This window comes from Poecilia reticulata, linkage group LG20, assembly GCF_000633615.1.
Source record: "Poecilia reticulata strain Guanapo linkage group LG20, Guppy_female_1.0+MT, whole genome shotgun sequence".
Taxonomy (NCBI): Eukaryota; Metazoa; Chordata; class Actinopteri; order Cyprinodontiformes; family Poeciliidae; genus Poecilia; species Poecilia reticulata.
In genome coordinates this window covers 12,755,715-12,768,960 of record NC_024350.1, presented here as the reverse complement: position 1 = coordinate 12,768,960, position 13,246 = coordinate 12,755,715, and the positions used below count along the sequence as shown (strand labels likewise).

Genomic DNA, 13,246 nt, shown 5'->3' with positions numbered 1-13,246 from the left:
AGCAAAACCTTTTTCTTCAGCTAAAAATTATACACTTTATCACATAAAACACGCTTGAGGTAAGGAAAAAAATGAAGAAAAAAAGAGGGTCAGAGGGTGTGAATACTTTTGCAAAGCACTTTACATTTATTTCATCGTTGTTTCAATCTTTTGCACTATACTTGGTTCCACAGTGATATTTATGTCCACCCTGTTCTAAAGGATTGATTTTAAACGTTGTGGGTGTCCATAACATTAACCCTGCACGGTGCGAAGCTACTGCTTCGCCACACACAGAACTTAAAGCGGTTTGTCCGAATTTAACTCCTGTGGGTAAAACTTAATTCACACCTCTGTGGTGAGCAGCGCTGTCTGCTGGTGTGCTCGCTGGAAAGATGAATTCCAAAAGAATGTTAACATAACCGGGAGGACAAGGCCTTCTTTAATGGTTCGACCGCAGAATAAACGGCCCCAACTAGTCACAAGGCTCGCTCAAATGACTTTGAGCTGTTTTTATCCTTCGTATCTACTTTGTAACACTTTGCAACAAACACAAAGCGAGGGATCCAACACAACTTCAATGAACAATGGCTCTGTCTTCTGGCTGGTTTATGCAAAACACTTTTTTTTTTTCTAAAGAATACCACAAGTACACACGGAGTAGTTGGCATAGGAGTCAGAGGTCAGGGGCTCTGTATGTATCTGATTTATTGGCACAGGATGAAAAATATGCTGACATCAGACAAAAAAAAAATTGCTTTGAGCAATAATTTTAATATGCAGAGCATGTAAGCAGGAAGGAAAGAAACAAAAACTGTTTAAACAGTGACCAGGAAAGCTAAAAAAAAAACAAAACAAAAAAAACACTCCAACAGATTTGAATATTTAAAAAGGTCACACAGTCTAATCAGTAGAAGGTATTTATAAGTTATTACCCAAATTGTACCTCTCATCTTCTCTGCATTCCCATTTCTCATTACCTCCATGATGTAAACACACCAGCTCTCCCAGCACTGGCGGGATCGGGCCTGTTAATGGTGCTAATAGTGAGCATCCAGCCAGCAGCGGTCTGGGCTTTAGGAGGCGCAGATCATTGTTCACTTGTCACGAAAAAGATCCCTCGGCCTCTGGGTGCTCTTTTGCTGTGTGGCCTCCGTCCTTTCGTCACACACTCCGCTCGCTCTCTCGCTCGCTGCCTCTCTTCGTCCTTCTCTCTCCAGTAGCCCCCTGTGGGAGCGTGAGGGTGAAATGACACACAGTGGCTGACTGTCGCCCAGGGGCCCTCGGGTTCTGGCCTTGGCTGGCTGGATCTGTGTGGCAGCTGGTGAGCCCGCTGCCCTCTCCGTGGCCCGCAGCATCAACAGTGGTGGTAGTGGGACTGATTGGGGCCTCACTCTGATCTCCGACTCTAGGGCTGACGTTTAACTGCTCGCTGCTGCCCACACAACTGGTGGCGAGGAAGTGGAATGGAGAGCGGGGATTGAAAAAAAAAAAACCCCAAGAAAAACAGACACACATGCAAACACATGCAGAGAAAGTACGGCGAGGGGTAAAAAAAAAAAAAAACAAAAGAAATGTGCTGAGAGATTTAATGACGTAACATTTCAAAAGTTAAGAGTATGGGTTGTGGTGTTTATAGGGTTACAATATTAATCCAGCAACCACATCAAGCAAGAGCTTGGGACGTAACACGCTGCCAGTCAAGTCCGTTCACATACGATAACGGTGGTTGGCGACTCCAGGCTCAGATTAAACAGAAACAACATTCACCAACAGAAAAGCTAGCAGCACTGCATTGCATACAGTTTTCCCTTTAAAAACAAACAATGCCATAAAAATACCTGAACGCTATGATTAAGTCATTTCACTGCTCTGTGGAAAAACTAGGAGGGTTAAGACGCCTGAATCTTTATAAATAGTGTTTGCAAGACTGAGACATTGATTACTTATTAAAAACAGACATTGCTTTAGAACTCAACTATTTTTCTTATCCTCAATGAAAAAAAAAAAATCAGTGTGGACATATTGTTGACACATAACTCGAATAAGAGAACAATGATATGGCGATGTGGCAAGATCCTTAATTTGATCCATGTTGTACTTTAGGAGATTAGCTGTCCAGGTCTGGTCAGAAGATTAGTACCGAGTAAGGCTGAGAGGAGGATGATGATGATGTCAGGGCTCAGTGGTGTCTGCTGGTGTAAAGTCTGTTCCTGAGCACAACTACTGGGGGGAGGTGGCGTCGGACCCCCGGGTGGTGCTGGATGTGGTCAAACCACCGCGCCACGTTCACGTACTGCTCCTTCTCCTGGACGGCCAAGTCCAGCTGGGGAGGGAGGGGGGATAACGAGAGAGAGAAAGAAAGAGAGAGGGAGAGGTTCAAACTAACATGACATAAGAAGGCTAGTAAATATATTTTATAATATTCACAGATGCTGTGGATTGTTCATTTACACCTTAAATCTAGATATTTTTAATCTAAGTTATACATCATTAAGGTTGTTTTAATGATTTTTAATCCGATATGCTTTATTTTTGGATACGTTTTATTGTTTTGGAGATGTACTGATAATTTTATTAATTTTATATTTATGAGCCCAGAAGATGCCAGGCTAAGTGTCAAACTATTTTTAATATAGTCTAAAAAAATGTCTTAATTTGGCAAGTTTCTATGGGAAAAGCAAAACTGAGAAAACATAAAGACAAACTATGATGAAAAAAATAAGATGATGTTTACACTTTAGCATTGCTGCATTTCTGCTCATGGTAAATTAATAATAATAAAAAAAAAAGCAAAACACAGTAAAAATATCAAATTTTCAAGGAAAATTTTTAAATCGACCAGAATGAGATTGCAAATAATAAAAGTTAATAAAACAGATTCAAATCAGATGAAATAATTTGAATTTCTACACAGATGTCAAACGTTCATCTCAGAAAGATGAAAGTCTGATCTGTGTTCGATGCCGCACCACAAATCTAATTAGGCCTCTGTTTGTTTTTCATCATGCTATTAAGTGAAATAGGCAAATCCCACACACGTACAAACATTCAGCCTGGAAGCCATGTAGCATCAGTCAGGTTTAATGTTTGTGCAAAGTTGTTTTTCTTGAATTGAACATCGGCACTGGCCGAGGTCAGGGGTTGAGCCAGCTGACCCGCCGTCCCCGAGGTTAAAAACCACACTGACAGCGAGTCAAAGTGACGCTCATCTGCCTGGTGGCGGGGGCCGAGCTTCCATCTCCGCCACAACCGCTGACATCTCTCAACATGTGATCCCTCCCTCCCCGAGTCGCGTTCTGCCGCTCCCGTTTCTGAACTCGCTTTTCTTTCATCCTGGGAGGCGGAACAAACTTACTTGTCTCTGGTCTGGGGCTAAAGCCATCACTTTATGCCACATCACTTTATCTGTTTGAAGGGAGCTGAAAATGTGTTTAGAATCCGGGTGTTCAGTGCCAGCTTGTCCCCGATGCCCTTTGGCCATATGACTGGTCTAATTGTGTGTTATATACGATGACAAATTGATAATTAGAGCTGTGGTTTGACAAAAGTGAGAGACGAGATGGGTTTAATATAGAAGGGAGAAGGAATGGATGCCTCGCTTCTCTCTGTATGGCCATAAGAACTCCAAGACATAATCAATCAAACCTACTCATGAATATACAATTCAGCATTGCATTATAGAAACTAAAGCGGCCTCAAGTTGCTTGTAAAGTTCTGTGTTGTCACAAAACCAAACATTTAGAATACATCAAAATCTTTATTAGCATTATATTAGCAGAGTAAGCAAGAATATTAAAGAAATAAAGCAAAAATATTTCTACACGTGGAACCTTTTCACATTGTGTCCCATTATGACACAAACTTTGATGCTTTTTATTTGAATTGTATCTGACAGACCAAGAAAAGAGAAAAATAGATTGTTCTATATTTACTGTAACATGTCGTAACTAACTACAAGCTAAAATAAAAAATTAAAAGAAGAGAACTTACTATAATTGAGTGTATTCCATAGTACATAAGAACATCAGCTAAGGTCAACTGGTTCCCTGCCAGGTAGACTCTGTCTTGCATGTAGAGGTTTAGGTCCTGAAAGAGGAAATTTCCAAACACAACATATGCAAATTAAGTCTCAAAATATGATAATTTATGCATTATGGTAAATATTTCTGTGTAAACACACTTGTCTTCACATGACAGATGAAAACATTCCATGAATCACTAATGAAGCTCCCCCCTTATTTGACTTTTAGTTTTATCTTATTCCAAAATTCTGTTCCGGATATCATTATCAGCCTAATATTGTCTGCGACAGTTTCTTTTGTGCATAGCTGTCGTCGTATTTTGTATTAAATTGAGCTCCTTTAAACATGTAGATGTGCCGAAGCAGCAGGTTCATTACCCTATATATCTGAGGGTGCTTGAGGTACATAGGAGTGCGGCTTTTGCGTCCGCATGTCTGCGATGTGAATAGAAATCATTTATAACCTGAGGGCCTCCGTCGTCTCTCGTCGTGGCTGGAGACTGAGCGCAGATGCCCCAACAAAACGAGCTGTTTGTTTGCTCCACGACAAAACGGCCGCGAATCCAGTGGAGCCTTTTCAAACTCGGATGGCCTTTTTGTGCGTTTCTCAGCCGTCGCCTGCGTATGCAAAGTCGCACGTGAAAGTGCTGGTCCCAGGAGACGAGGGCGGGGGGGGCGTGTCTTTAGCGCTTGTACATTACACAAAGGGAAGACTTTCCACACACACTTACAGAAGCATCTCGGGGGCAAATGGAGTTATTGTGCGGGAAGAGTGGGTGATGCCAAACAAGGCATGAAGACTGCAGACTTCCTCCCCTTCAAGAGTCAGATCCTTGATTTCTTTGCCTACAGCCATGGAGCTAAAGCCCAGTCGTGCATCCGAGGAGGGGAGGCTCTCCTAGTAACCCCCCCGCCGACACACGGAGCTCCAAGCTCAGCTCTCTCCTACCTTAACCGGGCATTTAACCTAACTCAATCAAAAGCTGCATTTAGATGATCAGTTCTAATGCACAACTTTTAAGTCTAATCAATGAGAATTTCATCATTCATAATTTCAATGCTACAATATTTCAAAAGGTTATGCTCTTTCATTAATCACTGATATTTAATATTATACTTCACAAACACTGCCAGATACTTAACAATGCTGTGAATGTATTATACTTAATATTTTTGGATCAATCTTTATCTTGTGTACCTTATGACACATATAAAGGGCCAAAAATCTGTTACCTTAATACTCCAAAGAAAAATGGACAGAGTTGTTTTTTTTGTTTCTTTCATTATTTCTTTTTTTGATTGTTCTAGGGACATTTTAAATCGATTTTGAATCATATTAAATAAGGACCCATTTTTTTAGCACCCCCAAAAGGTGCGAACAAACTTGCTCATGTCGGTAAATACCATGTTGGTGCTTTCGGTGGCATAAAGACAGGAGCTTGCATATCCTGTTACCTGACTACCGCTGGAGTTCGTGGCTCATAAAAGAAATGACAGTCATCTGCAGCAGCAAATTACCAAGTAAACCTAAGTGGTTTAAGGTGGAGTTCCCACATTAATTATTACGTAGCTACCTTCAAACACAGTGCACTTCTCGAAAGGTTTAGCAGATGTTCGATGTTTACTTAAAAAGCTAGTCGAGCCTCTGAAAGTATGAATTTCTTATTTACATCCCCGGGAGTGGGAGTTTAAGAGATCCTGCTGTTGTCACTTTTGCATCTCTGAATAATTTAATGGGAGACGACTGAAGCGCTTGAAAGAAGGGCGTTAAGGATGCAGCTGAAGCAGCAGGACAGGACAGGGGGGCCACCGGCACCAGCGCCGAGCCGCTCAGGGCGACTTCCTCCTGTAAGTGGCGCCATTAAAATATTTAAAGGCCTGTCCAGATAACATGCTGCAACACAGCATGACTCCTCAGCCATGCCACAACAGTGTGTCACGCTGCGAGGAGCGCACGCACGCACACACAGACTTCACACTGACAGGACGGTGCCAAGAGGCGCCCAGCGTCCAGCGCAAGAGCGGCTGACGATCCGTTTCATGCTGACTGGCGTCAGGCACATTAAAGCGCTTTTCTCTGTCGTGTGGGGCCGTGTCACTGAAGGGGCCATATATCAGCCTTTATTCCTGTCGCTTGTCTTTTAACGAGGCAAACAAACAGATACAGGCGTATTGATCGAACAGAGAAAAGGTTCAATATTTGTTGATGAGGAGCTGTTGAGAAATGTAACGACGCTCTTTTTATGGGAAGAAATACATTTACGTATTCAGAATTGGCAGCTTTATGGTCTGTGAAAAATATATTTGGACCTTGAAGAGGGAAGATATCAACGTTTTTCTTGAATATTACCGTTTACCTTCAGGATGCTCTTGGTGTCCTCTGTGTGGCTGTCAAGTTTGGTCACCCTGTACTCCAGCCACTGCTGCACCACCGCCCTGCCTTCTGCACCGTCACCCAGCAGCTCTGGGCGCTTGGCCTCCTTTACCAGGTGACAGGCGATGGTCACCAGTCCCACCAATGGGTCAGCGTCATTATTCTGTAACACAGGCACCTGAAGGGGGAGGTGTGAAAAAGGGAGGGGCAGCAAGATGTCAACAACTGGGTTTCAGCCAAACCGGGTTCCTGCAGAAGCCTCGTGTCAAAATGACAGACTTTTTCAAACATCCGATTTTCCGTACTCTCACTCCTGTTTATTTAGTCTGTGTTCAAATTGTATATACAGAATCTCATTATGGATTTATGACAGAAACTGCAGCAGGGATCATCAAGCTTAAATATGGTCTCGACAAAAACCAGATTGCAAGGAAGAGAATGGGTGATGCAACACTTGCGGAAGAGGCAATAAAGAGTGAAGATACAAATGTTTTCTATAATGTATATTTTTCACTCCTGTGTCTATCACCAGCAGTGGGAGTCAACACCCACTTTAAATGGCTCCGAGTCCACACGCAGTACACAGCTGACTCCACCCCTCTTATACAGAGCATGCTGCTCCTTTCAGAGAGACTCAATGTTGAAATCGGAAAACCAGGTTTATACGCCGAAATAACATTATTCTTCCGAATTAAATGCAACAATATAAACCAATGGTATGAGAACAAAAGCTGCTAGCAACAAAAGCTACCCCCTATTCAATACACATGTTTAGCTTGTTAGCATTTATTTGACAGACAATGTGCACTCGCCCGCAGCTGTTTGAAAGCAGCCATTCAATTAAATGCTGAGTCGCCTCCATTATAGGGTGGGGAAACAAATAACCGACATATTACCTTTTTATCTCCCTGTGTGCTATACTTGTTCGGCTTTTTAAGGCCCAAGTATTTTTCCAGAGATGCTAACTCCCGTAACGCCATGTTTCTGAGTGTGGAGAAGCAGCAGAGAATAGCGACGGATGTGATTGGATGAAAAGCTTAACTCCCGCCTCCACATAATTTGACTGACAGGAAGTGTAACCAATCAAAACGTTCAAAATGCTTGCGCGTCTCTTTTATTTTATTGCATCAGTGAATATGACAAATAAAAGTAAAATGTTATTTTTAATAATTCTTTTGTTTTAATATAAGGGAAGAATAAATAGGGAATGACTTACCAGATAAATTAATTACCAGGTAAATATTATTCTAAAGTGCATATATTTTATATATTTAAATCTTGACAATTACTAAGATTCATTATAATTTTATCCGTTTTTCAAATACGATCATACTAACTTGGGGTTTATTAAAAACACCAAAAATATTGCATTTATTTGTGGAACAAATATGTGGAACAAATACAAACAGTCCATTAGCAGCCAGTCTGTACTGGACTCAACACTGTTATGCCTGAGTATAGCATTGTTGTAAAAAAAAAACTTATCTGCTGATGATGTGCACAAACTGACAGTGGGGTGTCTGAAGTTTCATTTCTCCATAGAACAGTTTCTCTGTTCTGTAAGCCTGTCTGGTTCTGCTCCGAATCCTTTGGCATTATGTGCACCGTGTCTGTTTGGATCTATTCTATGCATTTGCGATTTCCCTATAATGAAATGTCACTCGTCAGTCAAGACTCAGTTTACTAACTATGGACCATCCAGGTGGACGTATGAGTAGGGGGCAATACATTTTTATGTGAAGTGATACAAAGTGATGGTTGAGCACAGTTTTTTTTTTTTTGCAACACTTTTAACTCTCAACAGGTCTAATAAAAACAAACAAACAAAAAAAAAAACTTTAGATCATGTAATCAGCCTGAGAAAACATGCATCCTATTCTACTTGAACATATTGCTCTCTAGAGTAGGTGAGTAGGTCTGGAAAAGTATCCACAAGTAGGCAAGTCCCTGAACACACCATCATGCTTGGGGGATGTGTTTCTTCAGACAGTTGTGAAGGAAAAGCTGTTAGAGACTAAAAAAGGTTTGAGATTGGAGCGCATCATGTACTTCCAGGAGAACGACACAAAACACACACAAACAAGGTTGCACTGAAATTGTTTAGATCGAAACATGTAAGTGTGTTAGAGTGACCCAGTCAAGTTCAAATAACTTAAGAACTTGTGGCAAGAGCTGAAAATGCACGTTGACAAAAACACATCTACTGATCTGATAGAGCTATTTTATAACAAAAAGTAGGAAGATTCTCAGACATATTAAAAAAACAGTTGAAAGTTCCTCAAAATATTGACTCAGAAGGTTGAATATAAATGCGCATAAGGCTTTTGAGATTTTGATTTGAAATGTATAATACATAGTGTTGAAAACTATCAACTCTTATGCCCTACTCTGTATATTTGACAGCAAATGTGCTGTTGTGTCGCAGACATAACAACCCATGTATGGAGGCCTTAGTCCTCGATGTGACCGTCACATGTTCGAATCCCGGCTTGATAATCATGGAGGCATGTCTTCCCCTTCTCTTATTGCCCAATTTCCTGTCTGACCACTCTCAAATGAAGGGGACTAAAACCAACAAAACCTTAAAAAACGGCAAAGATATATCCCAAAAATACACAGCAGTTTGTGGTTGCAGCATGACAAAATACGAAAAACGGCACTGAAGACGAATTCACAAATTAATCAGTTACCAGTTTACTCACCCTTAATTTTACTAGTGTTAAATTAAGTGTTTAACTTTGTGACGCAAAACTGGCTTGATGTTGCTTTTGTTTTGTGTGAAATTAAATGGGTTTTTTTTTTCTTCTTTGGATTCCACCTGTAAATATCACAGTCACTGCAGACGTTCAGATGAGATCGCAAAAATTTTATCCTGTGTAAAACAACAATTCTGTGAGGTTTTTTTATTTTTATGTTTTGTTTCTTTTTCCTACAAATATGTTTAAATTGCACTTCCTCATGCAAAAATACTTTAACTGAAATGTATATCTCAGAGATTTTAAACTGAGGTTCAACATGCCCCTCTTCATCTAATCCTTTTAATACTTAACAACAGATGATATTTTTAAACCCAATTTGTCGAGAAAACGCTGTCCCAGAAAACAAATTAATTATAAAAATAAGTACACATACCATCATAAAAGATTAGATCCCACGAAACAAGGTGAGTTTAATTCTCTGATTTTTTTTTTTTCCCATCCAACCTTCCTTTTTTTTTTATATGTTTGTTTATAGACTCCAGCACGTCATACACTTTCACTATTGCAAGGCTCCCTTAAATGCATGCCTGCAGCATTAAAGTGCATCTCCTTTAACTGAATGCCTCCGAGCTGCCACATCCTGTCTGCGCCCAGGCGGGCTGAGGACAACGATCCCTACTGCCTGGGACTAACCGTATAGCCTTTGGGAGTTCTCTCAGTGCAGATTGTGATACAGAATCCTGGGTCAAATTAGTAAGGAAATCTACAGCGGGAGAGAGGGGCGGGGGGCTGGGGGGGTCACTGATAGCGCCGTGGGGCTTCCCAAACGCAGGCATAGCCATAAACACAGCCTCAGTCCCGGTTGATACATCCCCTCTGCCTAGTTGAGAGCCTACAATATGCTGTTACACTGATTCGTCTGGCCGGGAAGCAAGGCCCGCAGTTCCGCCTGTCCCCTCTCCTACCTTTTATAACCTGTGAAAGCTCTTTGACGGAATACGCGGTTCCAGCCGCACAGGGAGGCTCAGGGGAGGAGAAATGGTGGGGTTGGAGGGGTGGATCTTGACGTTGTGAGCAGTCGACATGAGAGCTGTCAGCACAGATTGGGGAAATTGCGTATTGGTGCTGGATCAGATCTCCAACATAGGGCGAGTATGGGGACAGGCGGCAGGCGGCTCCCTTACAGTTCGGGAGAGGGCTGAGCGCTGGGAGATGAAGACAGACAGATGCATGGAGGTCAGCTTGCTGCCTGCACCTTCAGCTCCGTTTTGGTTTTAGTTTAGTTTATCCGGTGCATGTGATACAAGGCTGACAGAACTGATGCGAAGATAGATTTTGGTAAAACTACTAGGAATTTTACGGTGCTTTCTCTGGTACCTGGAAAGTAAGAAAAAAGAAGTCACTATAAAACATAATTGCGCTGAAGTAGAAATTGTGACAAGGGAGAATGTGTGCAAGTGAGCAAAATAAATAAAACTGATTATTATTTTGAATTAATAATTTTGGTGAGAACGTTTTTTTTCTTCTATATTGAGCACAAATCATAAAAAAAAAATCAACAGACAAGTGGTTCTACATATTTGACTGTAGCACATCCAGACTCTTTTGTTCAATTTCCTTGCATTATTTCATTTAGCCAAATAAAAGGCAGAAACGTTTTTATTCACTTACACCGAAAGGTTGACCGATGAATGTCAAACTTGCTAGCAAGTTTTAAAAGGCAGTCCATCTTAGCTGCTCTTAAGGTTCATGTGCCACATTCTTCTTAGAATCTCACTAACATTTCATATTTTCGTCCCTTACCAGCTTTTTGTTTTTACACGTTTTAACATGGAGGGACAAACCAGCCTAGCAAAAAAAATTACATTCAATAATTTAGCTGAACCATTCAAATTGAAACTAACTTTCGGTTAATATATATTTAAACGTCTTTTACATGAAAAAAAAAATAGTTTTACTCAGAAATGTTTATCCACCTAAACAAAATGTATGCAAATTGTTCCATCCATTTCATTGGTGAATTTTGTTTTATTTTGGAAAGGAATTAAAAACTAACTATAGCTATTGAAAAAAAAAAAAAAAAAGGTTTCCGGTCATGACTTTCATATCGGAGATTAGCCATAAGAAGCCAGATTTGAAACCTAATCTTGGAAGATTCAATGTCATCTCCGAGACATATTTCCTCCCCGTTCCCCTGCCAGATACTATACAGTAAGTCACTTTCAGTCAGTGTAGTACATGACTAATGGCAGTCTGGCTTTTGGCTCCAGAGCTGCTGGCTCCAAAGTGAAGGAGAGTCGGAGGATGCCAGAAACGTCGCACCTCCAGGCGGGACCCTATGGGCCCTCGTGACGACAACAGTGATGGGATTATAGGAACCACCCTGCTGCTCCCTGCAGAAGAGGGGCACCCAAAGGCTAAAAACAACAAGCTTGTCCCACACTCTGTCATTAACACATACGCACATGCAAATGAGTGCATGTTGTGTGCTTGAGAAGGAGGGAGGAAGCGCTGAATGAGCTGCTGACATGGGTGGAGAGATGACATTTTTGTGGCATTTCACGTCTTTCTTTAGCGTTTGATTAGCATTAGAATGCGCCTCGTGAATGTTTGTGTGCGAGTGCGAGCAGGGCATCTGGAAAGCCTGATCCGAACAGGGCCCCCGAAGACAAGCGAACAAGTAATAGAAGCACTTTCTCTATTTCCTGCTCCTATGCTTACATGCCAACCCGCAAGACGGTGGAGCATGCTGGGGGACACGGCACCAGCTCACCAACCCTGTCCCTGCCTCGCATCCAGCAGCAGTCACTTAGGAGTATTAATTACTGCTCTAAATTTCTTCCTCCATAGCCATCCGTGTCCCCCTCAGACAAACAGCCACGGTGGGAGGATCTTGATTTTTATAGCTTCTGAAACATCAGATGTCTTTCATTGAAGTTGCCCACTGGCCATGCAGGTTTCTCTCCATCTCTCTATGTCTCATTCTCTCTTTCCCGTGTCTCTCAGCCATGATTCAGACAAAATCTTGGGAGGAAGCTGCTGTGCCGGTGCTCCCGCCGTGGCCGGGAGCTCGACGGGGTGGACTCCCATGTTTGTAGGAGGTTTGAAATCGGGCGGACTCGCACACACTTGGCGAAGTCTGGCTGCAAGCTGCTCGCAGAACTGCTCTTTTGTAGTTCACCAGCAGGGAGCACTGTGGGTCTTTCAAAGAATCCTAAAGTCAGCGTGGGTTGAGAGAGCCCAGCTCCAGCTGACACCCGAGCCCTGTCCAGGCGGAAAAAAAAAAAAGATAAATCCCATTTTATGAGGGTCTGCATCCTGACTGTTTGGTAGAGATGCAACAAAAATACTGAAACCAATTTTGGAAGCAATCAAGCATCTCTAAACTAACATTTGTACAGGAGCTTTGCTCTACTCCATATTTTATTTTTTATTTTTTTACATTTTCTTAATCACCTATTAACTTTGCAAAGGTGCTTGCTAACATCATAGATAAGGGTCAGGTATTATCTAATGAGGTCTGCTTCATGAAACTTCCTGGCTCAGAGGTGCATTAAGGTTTTTTTTTTCTTTTTTTTTTCACCACTTCCAAAAGGTTAAAAGGAAACTCCATCTTTTTCATTGCAAAGTTGGAAACATTAAAGAATCACAGACTCTTGAGGATGCATTTGGGAAACCTCAGCCCCTGCTCCTAATCCGCCCCTCTCATCCGTCTTCATGTCTTTAACCCATTAGTTTGATTCACTGCCTCTGGAGCAGGAAAGTGAAAGCTCAGGCCAGCACTTGTCTCTCCTATGACTGCGTCCACTATATCCCTTCTGTGTGGCACTTTATGGCCTACTGAAAAGAGGTAGAAGGAACATGGAGGTGTGTGTGTGTGTGTGTGTGAGTGTGTGTGCTGAAAAAGAAGACAGAGCATCATGGGTGGAGTTGGTGGTGGGGGTGGAGGGGACTTGAGAGATAGATATGGGGAGATTCAGAAGGTTATTTATCCCTCTTCCTCTCTCCGAGAGCAAGGAATCATGGTCTTCATGACAGGTCGCCAGCGCCCGTTGGGGCCGATCTATATGAGGCCCTCTTTATTGGCAATTTCAACCCAGGGACAGATGAGGCTCCAGCCGGCCAGGCGGCCAGGCAGCCGGCCGGACAGGCAGACTATGATGAAAGCAG

At 42.1% G+C, this 13,246-nt stretch overlaps 1 protein-coding gene across 2 annotated transcripts; it reads right to left on the bottom strand.

Annotated features, from left to right (window-relative positions):
* Window positions 1-1,551: 1,551 nt before the first annotated feature.
* eef1e1 (eukaryotic translation elongation factor 1 epsilon 1) lies at window positions 1,552-7,412 on the bottom strand. 2 transcript variants are annotated; one of them, XM_008438691.1, is made up of 4 exons: window positions 7,274-7,399; window positions 6,361-6,555; window positions 3,973-4,068; window positions 1,552-2,305 (listed from the first exon to the last, which is right to left on the bottom strand). In XM_008438691.1, exons 1-4 carry the CDS (start codon window positions 7,355-7,357, stop codon window positions 2,162-2,164), a joined length of 519 nt encoding a protein of 172 aa, XP_008436913.1. In that variant the 5' UTR covers window positions 7,358-7,399; the 3' UTR covers window positions 1,552-2,161. The 2 variants fall into 2 exon arrangements, with proteins under 2 accessions (XP_008436913.1, XP_008436914.1); XM_008438692.2 differs by lacking the exon at window positions 1,552-2,305 and adding an exon at window positions 4,468-4,621 and having other exon boundaries at window positions 3,983-4,068; window positions 7,274-7,412.
* Between the last annotated feature and the right edge of the window lie 5,834 nt (window positions 7,413-13,246).